The sequence below is a fragment of the Triticum urartu genome, chromosome 2A, assembly GCF_056163025.1.
Source record: "Triticum urartu cultivar PI428250 chromosome 2A, HENAU_Tu73, whole genome shotgun sequence".
In the NCBI taxonomy this organism is placed as follows: Eukaryota; Viridiplantae; Streptophyta; class Magnoliopsida; order Poales; family Poaceae; genus Triticum; species Triticum urartu.
In genome coordinates, this window is record NC_141874.1 from 640337036 (window position 1) to 640352290 (window position 15255).

The following is a 15255-nucleotide window of genomic DNA, read 5'->3' on the forward strand; positions in this document are numbered from 1 at the left end:
CTGCCTGAAGCCCCGAACGACCCAACACGCTTTATAGCGACCAAGAGTACCATCAGGACGGAGCTTGTGTTTGAAAACCCACTTCCCGGTAATCACGTTAGCGTGCCGGGGACGGGGAACAAGCTGCCACGTCCGGTTGCGCAACAGAGCGTCAAACTCCTCTTACATCGCAGCCAGCCAGAGCGGGTCATGAAGAGCGGCTCGGACGGAGGATGGAAAAGGCGACGGCTCAGAGGTGGACGCCGCATGAACGTAGTCATCTGCGGCGTAGCGCGAGCTCGGGCGAAAAACGCCCGTATGGGCGCGGGTGACCGGGCCGGCCAGAGGTGCCGGAGGCGTGGGGGGCGGGGGCGCCGAGGGGGCGCCGAGAAGGCGCCGAGGGGCGCCGAGGAGGCCAGGGGTGCCGAGGAGGCCGGGGGCGCCGAGGAGGCCGGGGGCGCCGAGGGGGCCGACGGCGCAGGCGGGGGGCGCGCCTCAAAGCCAGGGGCGGGCCAGGGGGCGACGCCGAGGAACCCGCGTCACCGGTGGCGGGAGGAACAGCCGGAAGTACCTGCTGAAATGGAAACACATGCTCATCAAAGTAAACGTGTCGGGAAGTGAACACACGGTGGGAGACGGGATCGTAGCACCGATATCCCTTGGAGTTGGAGGGGTAGCCGATGAACATGCAAGCAACAGAACGAGGTGCAAGTTTGTGAGGAGCGGAGTCCACAGTGCTAGGATAGCAAAGGCACCCGAAAATACGCAAGTCATCATAAGATGGGGGCGTACCGAAGAGAAGATGATGAGGTGCATAGTTCCATCATGGGCGGCAAGGGCGAAGGTTAAGGAGAAGTGAAGCAGTAGCGAATACATCTGGCCAGAAACGAGGCGACACATTAGCGTGGAACAGGAGCGTCCGAACGCAGTCGTTCAGAGTGCGAAGGACACGTTCGGCTCGATCGTTCTGTTGTGAAGTATACGGGCATGTGAGACAAAAAACTGTGCCGTGGTGTGACAGAAAAGTGCGGAAAGTAAGATTGTCGAACTCTTTTCCATTGTCAGTCTAAAGAGCAAGAATGGGACGCCCAAACTGCGTGCTGACATAGGAGTAAAAGGCCGACAAAGTGGAGAGTGCATCCGACTTGCGTCGTAAAGGAAATGTCCACACATAGTGAGAATAATCATCAAGAATAACCAGATAGTATAAATAGCCCAAATTACTAGGAACCGGAGAGGTCCACACATCGCTATGAATCAACAGAAAAGGAAAAGAAGCTATGGTGGTGGAGTTATTAAACGGAAGGCGGACATGTTTGCCGACACGACACGCATGACAGGTGTGGTCCTCTATCTTATTACAACTGAAACTGAAACTCCTAAGAATATGACGAAGTGTGACGGGGTTGGGATGACCCAAACGAGCGTGCCAAAGATCGACGTCAGCGGAGAGAGCAACCGGTGCGGTGGTGGAGGTGGACGGCGGATGCACCGGATAGAGCTCGTCGAGGCTGTCACATCGGTGAAGTGCCATCCTGGTTCGAGCGTCCTTGACACAAAAACCAAGCTCGTCAAATTCAACAGTAACAGAATTTTCATGAGTTAAACAACGAACGGAAACAAGATTCTTAATAAGATGAGGGGACACAAGAATGTTAGACAAAGTAATAGGCATAGAAGTAGAAGGAAAAGAAGTGTGCCCGACATGTGTGATAGGTAGTGTGGAGCCGTTGCCGACAATGATGCGGCGGTCGGTGGTGACAGGGATGAAGGAGGCAAGATTACCAGGATGAGCAAACATGTGAGCCGTAGCCCCGGTGTCCATGTACCAATCACCGCCTCCAGTGTAGTTGTTCGGCGTGGGCGCAGCGTGCAGCGCGGCGAGGAGCGCCAAATCCCAAGGTGCCGGCGGCAGGACCGGCGAGGGCGGCGGCGAGACCGCAGGGAGACCGTAGGCGCCGCTCATCTGCGGCGGTGGGTATCCTCTGTACGGCTGCGGAGCCGCGTAGTAGGCCTGGTGCGCCGGTGGGCGCGGCACAGGAAGCGTCGGTGCAAGAGCCCGTGGAACCGGCATGGTGTACGCATGGACAACACCGGTCCAGGGGTTGTAGCCGGAGGCCCATGGGGGCGGCACCTGGAGCTGCTTCGGCGCCTGAAACTGCTGCTGCTGCTGGCCAGCTTGCTGCGGCTGCTGCTGCTGCTGACCGCCGCGTCGGCCACCGCGCCGGCCCCCGCGGTGCTTTTCAATGGGAGGAGCGGGGAGCGCGGGTGGGCTGTATGGCAGGGGCAGGAGCCTGGCTACTGGGGCGCCGGAAAAGGTGCCTGATGACACTGCTGGGGCAGCGGGAGGCGCTCGAGGCCCACCGCGGGAGGTGCCGGCAACGAGGGCGGTGTGGATGGCGTGCGTCTTCACCTTCTTCATCCTCTTCTCCTCCAAGCGGAGATACGCAACGAACTTGGCGAAGGACGGGTTGGGGATGAGGCTGAGGTTCCCTGCGGCGTTGCCGAAATCCTCGTTGAGCCCGGCGGTGAGCGTGCTGAGGAGGAGGTCATCATCGACCTTGGCGCCAATATCGTGAAGCTCATCAACGAGAGTCTTAAGGCGGTGACAATAGTCGTCGATGGAGGTGTTGTCCTGATGACACCCAAAGAACTCTTGCTACAGAAAAAACGCGACGTTGGAGCTTGTTGTCGGTGAAGAGCCCGTTCAGCTTGGTCCACACGGTGCAGGCATCATCACCGTCTGTCACGACCGTCTGGAAGAGGTCGGGCGTGATGGTGAGGAAAAACCAGCGGATGATCGTGGTGTCGATGGTGGACCAGTCGTGAAACTCGGGGATGAGACTGGAGTCGACGGTGCCGTCCACGTGATCCACGAGATGGTACTCCCGAAACACGAGGGAGAAGTACGTTTTCCACGTGTGGTAGGAGGAGTCCGCCTGGGAGAGACGAACCAGCACCCACTCGAAGATGTTGAGCCTGCGGATGTCGTTGACGTCGGGAGGGTTGGCGTCGGCGAACGGGTTGGAGTTCGTGGACGCGGAGGAAGTGACTGACGACATGACGAGGCGACTCGGTGGCTTAGGTCAGCGGCAGCAGCGTTTTGCGAGGCGGGCGGGTACTGACGAGGCGAGCAGACGAGGCGTGCGGCGTGCGTCCGATCAGACGAGACGGGCAGCTGGCAGACGAGGTTGGCGCGTAGCGGCGAGCAGCGTGCAGGCAAGCGCGCGTAGCGGCTGGCGGCAAGCGCGCGTAGCGGCTGGCGCATAGCGTGCGAAGCGAGCGTGCGCTGGTCCCGCGAAGGGAAGCAGCGGCGGGCCGGGTAAAGGAGCGGGATGGGAAGCGGCGGCGGCGGCGGCATGGAGGAGTGCGGCGGCGGCGGCAGCGGAAGCTAGGGTAAAAGTCTAAACCTAAAAACTGATACCATGTAGATGTATGAATTGCATGATATATTGATTCGGTGCAATGTGCACAGTATATATAAATACAAGGTGGTGCCTCTACCTCAATCTATACAACAACCTAGAGAGGTGGGCTTAATGTACTGTTGAATATATGGTTTGTGCATGTATATTGTATAGTCCGGCCCACCTCCTAGTCATTGTATAGTTGAGGTTGTGGCCCACCTTGTACTCCATATATACGTGCGCTATGCACCGATCAATACATCGAGTTGCATTGCCAAAATATTCGTTTCCAACATGGTATCATACCTACGATCCTAACCCTAACTCCTACCGCCGCCGCCGCGATCCCATCGCCGCCGCCGCGTCTCCTCGACACCGCGCTGCCGCCCCCCTGTGTGCCGCCGCCTCGCGCTTCCGCCCGCACCCGCAGTGTCGCCACCCGCGTCATGCCACCATCCCTCCCGCCGCGCTGCTTCACCACGCGCCGCCGCCCTCCCCTCTCGGCCATGGCCTCCCCCGGTTTCACCGGTACCACCCGCAGCCGACGCACCAACCCCTTCGACGGCCCCGATCCCGTCGTCATCCGTGATCTCAATATCCTCGCTCGGGTTCCCGTCGTCCTCGATCAACTCACCTCCACCTACTATGCCTGGAAGACGTACTTCTCCCTTGTGTTCCGTGAGTACAATCTCCGGGATCACATCGATGGCTCTGTGGACTCCCGCTTCATGGAGGACGATGAGGGGTGGACGTCCATCGACGCCACTCTGATCCGCTGGTTCTACACCACCATCTCGAAGGACCTCTTCCACACGGTGGTCTCCGCCTATGATGACGCTCACGACGTTTGGACTAAGCTCAACGGCCTCTTCACCGACAACGAGCTCCAACGCAAGGTTTTCTTGCACAGCGAGTTTTTTGGGTGCCAGCAGCTTGACTCGTCGGTCGACGATTATTGCATGCGCCTCAAGAAGCTTGTCGACGAGCTCCGTGACCTTGGCGAGAAGGTCTCGACGAGCTCCTCCTCAGCACTCTCATCGCCGGCCTGAATGAAGATTTCGGGAACGCCGCCTCCAACATCCCTCTCATCACCAACCCGACCTTCCCCAAGATCGTCACGTACCTGAAGCTGGAGGAGAAGAGGATGCGGATGTCGTGCGCCCGGGCGACCCATACGGCTCTCACCGCCGGAACCCGCGGCGGTGCGCCGCCCACCGCTCCGGCTCCCCCGCCGCGGCCCGCCCAGGGGCCCCACCACGTGCAGCCGCCGCCCGGGTTCCCATATCCCACGCCACCGCAGGCCCCTCCGCCGCCCCCCGCCGAGCAGCAGCAGCGCCGGGGCGGGCGTCGCGGCCGAGGTAGCCGCAAGCAGCAGCAGCAGCAGCTGCCAGCTGCCCATGGCGGGGCGCCGCGCCAGCCGCAGCACCCACTCCCGCCGATGCCCTGGCAGGCCGGCCAGAACCCCTGGACGGGGGTTGTTCACGCATACTCCATCCCATACCGCGCACCCCCGTCCCCGGTGTTTTTGGCGCCCGCCCGGCCCCTCATCAGGCTTTGTATGCGGCCCCTCAGGCATATCCGCCGGCGCCGCTCTACGGCCCCTCGGCGGCCTATGGGCTGCCTCCGGCCGGTGGGCTCGTGGCGCCGCCGCCACAGCCTCTGTCGTCGGCCCCGGCCCTCCTGCCGGCACCATGGGACCCCGCGTTGCTAGCGGCCCTCCACACCGCCCCCACGCCACAGCAGTACACCGGCGGTGGCGACTGGTACATGGACACCGGAGCCACGGCTCACATGGCCGCCAACCCCGGTAACCTTCTTACCGCTCACCCTGTTCACACTGCTGCTCACATTACCGTGGGCGACGGTTCTTCCATGCCCATCACTCATGTCGGCCATGCTGCTTTTCCTTCTAACTCCGTTCCATTACATCTTTCTAACGTACTCATTTCACCTGACATCATTAAAAATGTTGTTTCTGTTCGTTCTCTTACACGTGAAAATCCTGTCACCGTTGAATTTGACATGTTTGGCTTTTCTGTTAAGGATGCCCGTACCCGGATGGTGCTCCACCGATGTGACAGCCCCGACGATCTCTACCCGGTCCACTCCTCCATATCCTCCGTCACTACACCCATGGCGCTTTTCGCTGGAGTGGGCCTTTGGCATGCTCGTCTCGGTCATCCCAACCCTGCCACCCTTCGTCATATTCTTCGCAGTTTTTCATTCACGTGTAATAAGATCGACGATCACACTTGTCATGCATGTCGTCTCGGCAAACATACTCGTTTACCCTTTAGCACTTCCTCGCATGTTGCTTCATACCCCTTTGAGTTAATTCATAGTGATGTTTGGACCTCTCATGTTGCAAGTAACACGGGCTATCTCTATTATCTTGTTATCCTTGATGATTTTTCGCACTATGTGTGGACCTTCCCGTTGCGGCGAAAGTCGGATTCTGTTGCCACTCTCACCGCATTCTACTCCTATGTCTCCACGCAGTTTGGTCGCCCCATTCATGCGTTGCAAACAGACAACGGGAAGGAGTTCGATAATCTTGCAATCCGCAACCTTCTCGCCACACACGGCACGATTTTTCGTCTCACTTGCCCGTACACTTCGCAACAAAATGGCCGCGCTGAGCGCGTGCTTCGCACTCTTAATGACTGCGTTCGCACCCTCCTCTTTCACGCCAACGTGCCACCACATTTCTGGCCTGACGCGCTCGCCACCGCATCACTACTCCTCAACATCCGTCCTTGTCGCACTCGCGGGAATTTTGCTCCTCATCATCTTCTGTTCGGCATGGCACCTTCCTACACCGAGCTTCGCATTTTCGGTTGCTTGTGCTACCCTAGCATCGCTTCCACTACTTCTCATAAGCTCGCACCACGGTCTGTGGCCTGTATTTTTCTTGGCTATCCCCCCAACACCAAAGGCTACCGCTGCTATGATCCTATCTCACATCGGGTCATCACTTCCCGACACGTTTACTTTGATGAGATGGTTTTTCCGTTTCAGCAGGTACCTTCGGATGTTGCGGCTTGCCCGCTCCTGGTGACGGCCGCTCGGGCGCTTCTCGCGGGCCGCCTCCTGGCTTTGAGGGTGCCTCCCGTGCCCCGGGTCGAGTTCCTCCCCGGCCGGTTTCCTTTGGGGTTGCACCCCTCCCGGCGCCTGCGACGCCCCCTGCGGCACCATCGGCGCGGGCCTCCTCGGCGCCCCCCGCGCCCTCGCCGGCGGCCTTGCCCGCGGCGGCCTTCCCCACGCCCTCACCGGCTGCCTCACCCGCGGCGGCCTTCCCCGCGCCCTCGCCGGCAGCCTCGCCCGAGGCGGCCTCGCCCGCGGCCTCACCCGTGGCATCAGTGGCGGCGGGCTCTTCTTCGTCCTCGCCCGTCGCCCCGGACTCGCTGCACCGCCCGATGACTCGCTCTCGGGCCGGTACCTTCTGCCCGAGTACGCGGTACACCAGCGATGAGTATCTTCTCGCTGCTTCCGTCTCTGAGCCGTCCCCTCTCCTATCGTCAGCTCGAGCCGCCCTTCGGGGCCCTCATTGGCTCGCTGCGATGCAGGAAGAGTTCGATGCGCTCCAATGGAACCGCACCTGGCAGCTTGTCCCTCGGCCACCTCGTGCCAACATCATCACGGGCAAGTGGGTCTTTCGGCATAAGACTCGTCCCGACGGGACTCTCGAACGCTACAAAGCTCGCTGGGTGGTTCGAGGCTTTCGGCAACGTGCGGGCGTGGACTTCACCGACACTTTTGCTCCGGTTGTTAAACCGGGCACGTCCCGCACCGTGCTTCAGCTGGCCGTCTCCCGAGCTTGGCCCGTGCATCAGTTGGACGTCTCCAACGCCTTCTTGCACGGCCACCTCGCCGAGCAGGTGTTTTGTGAGCAGCCCACCGGCTTCGTCGACGCCACACATCCGGACCATGTGTGCTTGCTCTCCCGTTCTCTTTACGGGTTTAAGCAGGCGCCTCGGGCCTGGTACCAGCGCATCGCTGCCTTCCTGCAGACGCTCGGATTTACATCGACCCGCTTCGACGCGTCCCTCTTCGTGTACCATCACGGGGTTGACACGGCCTACTTGTTGCTCTACATCGACGACATCATCCTGACGGCTTCCACTGTCGCGCTTCTCCAGCGGCTTACTGCTCGTCTTCGCGATGAGTTTGCCCTGAAGGACTTGGGGCCCCTCCACTACTTCCTCGGCATTGAGGTGGTTCGACGGCCAGATGGGTTCTTTCTGCACCAGCAGCGTTACGCCCATGAGCTTCTCGATCGTGCCGGCATTCTTAACTCAAGCCTGCTCCCATGCCTGTTGACACCAAGGCCAAGATTTCAGCTCTGGAGGGCTCTCTCGCATCCGACGCGGCCTTCTATCGCTCCATTGTGGGTGCCTTGCAGTACCTCACTCCGACGTGCCCCGACTTGCAGTATGCCGTTCAGCAGGTCTGTCTTCACATGCATGCTCCGCGTGACTCTCACTGGACCTTGGTGAAGCGTATCCTCAGTTACATATGCGGCACTATGTCCATGGGACTTACACTGACGGCCTCCGCCTCTACCGACCTCGTCGCCTACTCTGATGCGGACTAGGCTGGCTGCCCGGACACATGGCGCTCCACTTCGGGGTACTGTGTCTACCTTGGGCCGTCTCTGATCTCTTGGTCTTCCAAGCGACAGCCCACGGTCTCTCGCTCGAGTGCCGAGGCAGAGCATCGGGCAGTGGCTAACGCCGTTGCCGAATGCTCTTGGCTTCGTCAGCTGCTCCAGGAGTTGCTTTGTGATGTTCACAAGGCCACACTCGTCTACTGCGACAACGTCTCCGCCGTGTACCTCTCCGCCAACCCGGTCCATCATCGACGAACGAAGCACATTGAGCTTGACATACACTTTGTTTGTGAGCAGGTGGCCCTTGGGCGCATCCGGGTCCTCCACGTCCCGACGGCGCAACAGTTTGCCAATGTTATGAAAAAAGGACTGCCTACTTCTGTTTTCGAGGAGTTCAGGTCCAGTCTTTGCGTCTCCGGCGACGCTTCGACTGCGGGGGGGTGTTGAATATATGGTTTGTGCATGTATATTGTATAGTCCGGCCCACCTCCTAGTCATTGTATAGTTGAGGTTGTGGCCCACCTTGTACTCCATATATACGTGCGCTATGCACCGATCAATACATCGAGTTGCATTGCCAAAATATTCGTTTCCAACATGTACAAAAGACAATATACATGCACGAATATCATACTCAACAACTATGAACCATATACAGATGTATCTAGATGCATTTTAGAGTATAGATTCATTCGTTTTACTTCGTATGTTGTCCATAGTAGTATCTCTCCAAAGACTTATATTTAGGAATGAAGGAAGTATTTTGCATGTGTCGTTTCAGGTGGAGAAACTCTTCTGGGCAAGCTCTCTTCTCGGTTTCTTCCCCAGTGTGGTGGGGTTTGATGGCAGCTATGTTGTGCTCCTTTGCTGGCTAGTGTCGCTCGGATGCTTTGCATGCCCGGCAATGGTCTCCATGCGAAACCACGAATTGGGGGTTTGAGTTTGTTGATTAGGAGCTTTGAAATGGCTACGGTGGGATAGTTTACTTAGGGCAGGGCTGGTGCATCATATCTTGACCTATATCCACTACATTAAATAAATATTTAGATATAGCAGTCTCCGTGATAGTGCACTATACGTCTAGTATTGTTTCAAAAATAAGTCATTTTGATGCATTTGGTGAGAGAAAACTTATGAGATATCTGGATTTGATGTTAAGATTAATATCAAAATTAAGATATGGTTGATTTCTCTTTCCTCATTAAATAAGATGCTACATCAGATCTTTGACTATGAAATGATACGGCTAACCGTAATGGGAGTATCATATATAACTACTATAATGCATACCAATTAAGCAATTTTGATGAGGCTGCATAGAATTAAATGAAGAAAGAGATGGTCGAGTATCATATTATGATACTATATCATAATAAATAATATTCTTTTATGTGGCATGCATCAATAAATAAGATATGATACTATTCTATAATATTGTGCATTATAGAAATAATATCATATACTAATATTATGTGCATGATACTGATACATGATACCACTACAACCAGCCTACTAAAATATAAGCATTGAAAGTGCATGGAAATTGTTTACACATTCAATTTGGGACGATTAAGCATTACATCTGATCGAACGTATATCTCTATTATTTTGTGAGGCAAACGTACATGTCATTCCATCGATCCTCATTTCTTCGGCACGAGAACACAACAAAGGATCAATCTGGTATCGGTGGGCGTTGATAGATACATGATCCAGCAAAATGCTATGTGGGTTCAACACCACTTGGGCAATCTTCAACAACAAAACAAACGGTGCCGCCTCTTTGTTTGTTTCAAACAATAAATGAAGAAAAGGTGCCGCCCTCAGTTTCCACGCTTCTCCGGTGTACATATATACAAGCCATCGCCGAGTGCAGCCAAGTGTTTTCGAGATGGGTCCATATGTCATAGATGCACTACCACGTATGCCCTCAGCGCTCTTCATTTCAGCCCGACATAAACTTGAAGAGGATTACATTTGATCGAACATATATCTCTATTATTTGTGAGGCAAACGTACATGTCACTTCATCGATCTTCATTTCTTCGGTGCGAGAACACGACAAAGGATCCATCTGGTATCGGGCGTTGACAGATACATGATCCGGCAAAATGCTATGTGGCTTCAACACCACTTGGGCAATCTTCAACACCAAAACAAACGGTGCCGCCTCTTTGTTTGTTTCAAAAAAAAATGAAGAAAAGGTGCCGCCCCCAGTTTCCACGCTTCTCCGGTGTACATATATACAAGCCATCGCCGAGTGCAGCCAAGTGTTTTCAAGATGGGTCCACATGTCATAGATGCACTACCATGTATGCTCTCAACGCTCTTCATTTCAGCCGGCATGAACTTGAAGAGGATATATATACCCCCACGGAAAAACATTTTAGGATCGAACGGAGCTTGGCACTTCACTCCACTCACAGACTGCGGTGAGAGTATAGTGTACAGTACTAAGTAATCTTGCAAGGTATCATGGGCATCCGCACGGCCACCCTGCTCCTCGCCGGCCTCGCGTGGTGTGGCGTGCTCGTCGCCGCCGCCGGCGTGTTCAACGTCAAGGACTACGGTGCTCGAGGCGACGGGACCACTGACGACACCAAGGTACGTACGCACGCACGCACGCGCGCGCGCGATGCCCGACTTGCCGTCGCGCTCTCCATCGAAATAACTCAACCTACGTGACGGATGTGAGTTGGTTTTCTGTACTGCATGGGAAGGCGTTCATGGACGCATGGACGGCGGCGTGCGGCGCCAGAGGCTGGTCGGCGACGCTGCTCGTGCCGGCGGCCAAATCCTTCCTCGTCGGCCCCACCAGGTTCAGCGGGCCCTGCGCCTCCAGCAGAATTATCGTCCAGGCACGCATGCACCGTTCGTCTTTCCTGATCTCGTCTTAGGTCTGGTCCGTGGCTTCCATGGCTAGGCCTCATCTGACGGTCAGAAATCCTGCGGCCTTTCTTTGGCTGTCGTAGGTCATGGGCACGATTACGGCGCCGCCGGCGCGCCCATGGAGCGAGAAGAACTATTGGCTGATGTTCTACCAGGTCCACGGGCTCACGGTTACCGGCGGCAGCACCGGCTTGCTCGACGGCAGAGGCGGGACGTGGTGGGGCGATAAATGCAAACGCCATGCTGTGAGAGCCCAACTCACCTCTTGCAAGAAAGAACGAAAATCTTTTCATTCCTCCTTGCATTTGAGTTTTTTTGATTTATTTGTCAAATCTTCGTCTGAGAGAAAGTACTTAATTGTCTATAATCTTTTCTTTCAGGACTGTATCTCTAAGGCGCCGACGGTTAGTGCAAATGTGTAGAAAGCAAGTACACTGTCTAGGTAACTAGCATTCGCTAATCAACCTGCATGTAATGTAACCTCATTGCGTACGTGCCACCGCATGGACCGATACAGGCCTTGGTGGTCATGAACTGCGCCGACGTGGAGCTGAGCCAATTCAGCAGCAAGAACAGCCCGCAGATGCACATCGCCGTCAGCCAGAGCAGCAAGGTCCACCTGACGCAGCTGACCATCACCGCGCCCTGGAACAGCCCCAACACCGACGGCGTGCACATCGACCGGAGCCAAGACGTCCGCGTCACCAGATCGACCATCGGCACCGGCGACGACTGCATCTCCATTGGCCCCGGGAGCCAATTCGTCACCGTGGACGGAATCGTCTGCGGCCCCGGCCATGGTGTAAGGTACCATAAAATGGGTTACAAACTTACAATACGGAGTCTTCTTCCATCTGCATTTTCTATTTACCATGCACCCCAAGAAGAGGAGTAAAATGACGTGATTGTGTTTCTTGGCTAGTGCGGGGAGCCTTGGCAGGAAGGGAGCAACCGAATCCGTGGAGTACATCGACGTAAAAAACGTCCAGTTCATCAATACCGCGAATGGAGCAAGGATCAAGACGTGGCAGGTACTAAAGTGCTAGCCAGTGTATCGACACGCCATGAAACCAAGCTGAAACCGGCCTTCTCTTACTAACGAAGGAGCTGATCATCTGATTTTGACGCCTGTTTCTTCGCACTGCAGGGTGGGAAAGGTTACGCGAGATCCATCTCCTTCACCGACATAAACTTCACCAACGTGGACCATCCTGTGGTCATCAACCAGTTCTACGTAGACCGCCGCGATGTCCCAAACATGGTAGTAGTGCATGTGTTTATTAACTGTTGGACGATCTGTATACGTGTGGAGCAGCTAGTACTACCAAGTTTCCCCAACTATAAGTATTTTCATACAGAGGGAGTACTAATGTTTGTGCATCTTCTGATTGGTCTTTATTTGCCGTAGGGGGCGGTGGCGCTGAGCAACATAACGTACACGAACCTGAAGGGGACTACGAGGTACAAGACGGCCGTCGAGTTCGACTGCAGCGAGAGCGGCAGCTGCACGAACATCCACGTCAACTCCGTGGCGATCACAGCTGCGTACGGCGGAGAAACCGTGGCCCGCTGCCAGAACGCGCAAGGGGACACCTCCGGATATGTCTACCCGAAGATCCCTTGCCTTAGATAATGTATGTAATAGAAAAAAAATAGATAATGTAATAATACCCAGCCCAGGGTTTAGCAGTGCATTTGGAGAGAGTATCCCGTGATACCATCTCCCACATGTTTCCATGCTACAATTCCAAATATATCTATTGTAAATGTTTTATAAAAAATATGGAGAAAAACAATATGTCTACAACCCTTGAACATTTAAAGTCAACCCTTGAACATTTAAAGTCAGTGAACAATATGCCCATGCGTTGCAACGGGAGATAAAATAGTATGCATTTAAAGTCAATGAAAATTATATATGCAAGCAAAACCCTGTGTGCGCATGAAAAATGAACATTTAGTTTCTCGGTTTCGCCGCGTGTGAAGGAATCAATCCGCTATTTTTTCATTCATTGATTGAGGGCATTTAAGAGAAGACCCATGAGTTATTCAATATACTCTTCCTTTCAATTCTTTTCAATCGAGGGGATTTCAAGGTATGTAGTTTCTGAATATTCTAGGAGACATGAACAATGTTTTAAATACTGAACAGTTTTTTGGAAATTATGTACACTTTTGAAGAAACGCGAACAAAATATGAAAGGGAACATATTTTAAAATTCACAAACATTTTTTGAAAACACCAAATTTTTTATTATAAAGACATGAACATTATTTAAATTTGTGAATAATTTTTTTTAAACAGGAACATGTGTTGAAAATTCATAAATATTTTAGAAAATGTGTATATTTTATACACTAACATTATTTTTAATTTTGAAAAAATCAGTAAAATAAGAACATTCTTTGAATTCGGAGCATTTTTTTAAAATGCCATTTTCTTTTTAGAAATCTCGAACAATTTTGTAAAGCAATATTATTTGAAAAAATGGGAAACTTTAAAAGTTCCGAATATTTTTCAAAACAGCAACAAAGTTTTGGAATTCTGAACATTTTCCAAAATTTGGTTTTGTAATTCTGAATTTTTTTGAGAATTTTTTACTTACGAAATAAATTCTAAAAGAAAAATAAACTTGGGAGTGAAAAAAGATATAGGGAAATGAGAATAAAAATAGAAGTAAAACACAGAAAAAAATGGGTCAGCATATTATTGGTTGTCCTGTGCGAAACTTTGACTACTTATCGCCCTGTGCGGAAAATAGAATTTCCCCAGCTGCGAGGGCAGAAAAATAAGTGGGCTGGCTTTGCTGGGCCACAGCGCGTGGCCCATGTACGAAAAATCTTTTTCTAGTAGACAAACGCATAAGAATTTAATACCACCTCGGATAAAAAAAATATTTTCTGCGGTGAACGGATGAAAAATTTGACGAAACACACCTTGCTTTATTGGTAGGTATAGATATAGATATAGATATAGATATGGAGAAAAATAATATGTCTACAACCCTTAAACATTGCAAATCGGCTGAACTTCTGACTTTTGGAATGTTCCTATTTCTTAGATGACCGCTTCTGTTAAAAAACACGATCCACAAATTCAAAGGCCAACCGAAAATAGAAAAACAAACATGGGCATGAAAATGAGCCCACTTGATTAAAGAAGAAAAAAGGCAGGGCTACAACAAATAACAAGGAAAGCGAATCAGGCCCGAGCACATGGATGACATCATCTCGATGAGACTTACTAAGTGAGCAAAAGGGAGGAATATGGAAATAACTAGTTTTTTTAGGGAACAGAAATAACTAGTTACCCTTTTGCAAAAGTCACTCCCCACCTTTTTAGGTGGTTACAAGTAGCCCACCTGGGATTTTGTCTTTTTTCCTAGACTGGTTTATTCAAAATATTTTATCTTTTGAATCATGTGTCCTAATCCTGAATCGTTTTCGTGGTTGGATTTCTCGCTTTGAGATTTTCAAAACTTCCCATGTTAATAGGGTTTGACCCAAAAAACATGAAAAACCAGCAACGAAAAAAAAAATTTCATAAAAAACAAAAAGCAAAAAATAACGGCAACCAAAAAATACCAATTAACAAAAAAGGCGAAAGAAAAAAACCTAAGCCCGGAAGCATAGTTATGGCTTTTCACCCTTTTTCCACTTTTCGAGAAGCACAAAATATCTTTTCCCGAGAAGTATATCGTGGAAGCAAATATGTGCTTCTCATGGAAGCACATTTAAAAAAACAGAATTGTGTTTCTAGCAAAAGCAAATCTATACTTTTCATGGACGTACATATTTTTTTTTTATTTTGAGAACCACAGTTGCACTTCTCACGGAAGCAAATTCATGCTTCCATGAGAAGCAAATATGTGCTTCTTGTAAACTCATAGTTTGTTTTCCTTTTCGAGAAGATAGTTGTACATCGCAAAAAGTTTTTCCTAAACCTGGGAAATACCAAGCAAAAAACAAAAGACCAAAAAAGAAAAAAAAACTCAAAATGTGAACAGAAAAAATTCAGATGGAGCATCCAGTACGGACATGTGACGCGGCTGGATGCACCACTTGGTACGCTCACATGCCACAAAAGTGACCCTTGCGAGGCTTAGTTAGTCTCCAGAAATTCTAAAACAAAAGGTGAGCACCAGTACCGGGCCTGGTCCATTTTCGGCCCTGTGATCGAGCGATCGCTACAGGCGATAAATACTAGTCCCCTGTATGGACTAAAAAATATCAATATCAGTCTTTGTATCCGCAAGCCGCCGGGCGCCGGGCACAGCATTGCCACCAGTTGACCTGCAAAGTGAAAACTGTGGCAGTAATCACTGTCTAGGTAACTTCCATCAAACACATTAAGCTACGCTACAAGGGCGC

At 52.2% G+C, this 15255-nt stretch overlaps 2 protein-coding genes across 2 annotated transcripts; one reads left to right on the forward strand and one right to left on the reverse strand.

Annotated features, from left to right (window-relative positions):
• Nucleotides 1-1045: 1045 nt before the first annotated feature.
• On the reverse strand, nucleotides 1046-3340 carry LOC147986358 (uncharacterized). Its single transcript, XM_087541976.1, has 5 exons — nucleotides 3106-3340; nucleotides 2652-3031; nucleotides 2282-2539; nucleotides 1472-2146; nucleotides 1046-1123 (listed from the first exon to the last, which is right to left on the reverse strand). Exons 1-5 carry the CDS (start codon nucleotides 3338-3340, stop codon nucleotides 1046-1048), a joined length of 1626 nt encoding a protein of 541 aa, XP_087398102.1.
• Nucleotides 3341-10374: 7034 nt separating this feature from the next.
• Nucleotides 10375-12621, forward strand: LOC147986359 (polygalacturonase ADPG1-like). Its single transcript, XM_087544681.1, has 8 exons — nucleotides 10375-10599; nucleotides 10716-10853; nucleotides 10968-11129; nucleotides 11265-11288; nucleotides 11402-11691; nucleotides 11807-11915; nucleotides 12032-12145; nucleotides 12293-12621. Exons 1-8 carry the CDS (start codon nucleotides 10471-10473, stop codon nucleotides 12515-12517), a joined length of 1191 nt encoding a protein of 396 aa, XP_087400807.1. The 5' UTR covers nucleotides 10375-10470; the 3' UTR covers nucleotides 12518-12621.
• The last annotated feature ends 2634 nt before the right edge of the window (nucleotides 12622-15255 follow it).

What these genes read in the sequence shown, in the direction of transcription:
- LOC147986358 (XM_087541976.1), bottom strand. Translation starts at nt 3,340, where the DNA reads ATGCCGCCGCCGCCGCCGCTTCCCATCCCGCTCCTTTACCCGGCCCGC. An exon ending in ACAACAAGCTCCAACGTCGC is followed by an intron (nt 2,540 to 2,651) that starts GTTTTTTCTGTA and finishes ATTGGCGCCAAG; the next exon opens with GTCGATGATGACCTCCTCCT. An exon ending in GCACCTTTTCCGGCGCCCCA is followed by an intron (nt 2,147 to 2,281) that starts GTAGCCAGGCTC and finishes GCTGGCCAGCAG; the next exon opens with CAGCAGCAGTTTCAGGCGCC.
- LOC147986359 (XM_087544681.1), top strand. Translation starts at nt 10,471, where the DNA reads ATGGGCATCCGCACGGCCACCCTGCTCCTCGCCGGCCTCGCGTGGTGT. An exon ending in GTATCTCTAAGGCGCCGACG is followed by an intron (nt 11,289 to 11,401) that starts GTTAGTGCAAAT and finishes GGACCGATACAG; the next exon opens with GCCTTGGTGGTCATGAACTG. An exon ending in GCCGCGATGTCCCAAACATG is followed by an intron (nt 12,146 to 12,292) that starts GTAGTAGTGCAT and finishes TATTTGCCGTAG; the next exon opens with GGGGCGGTGGCGCTGAGCAA.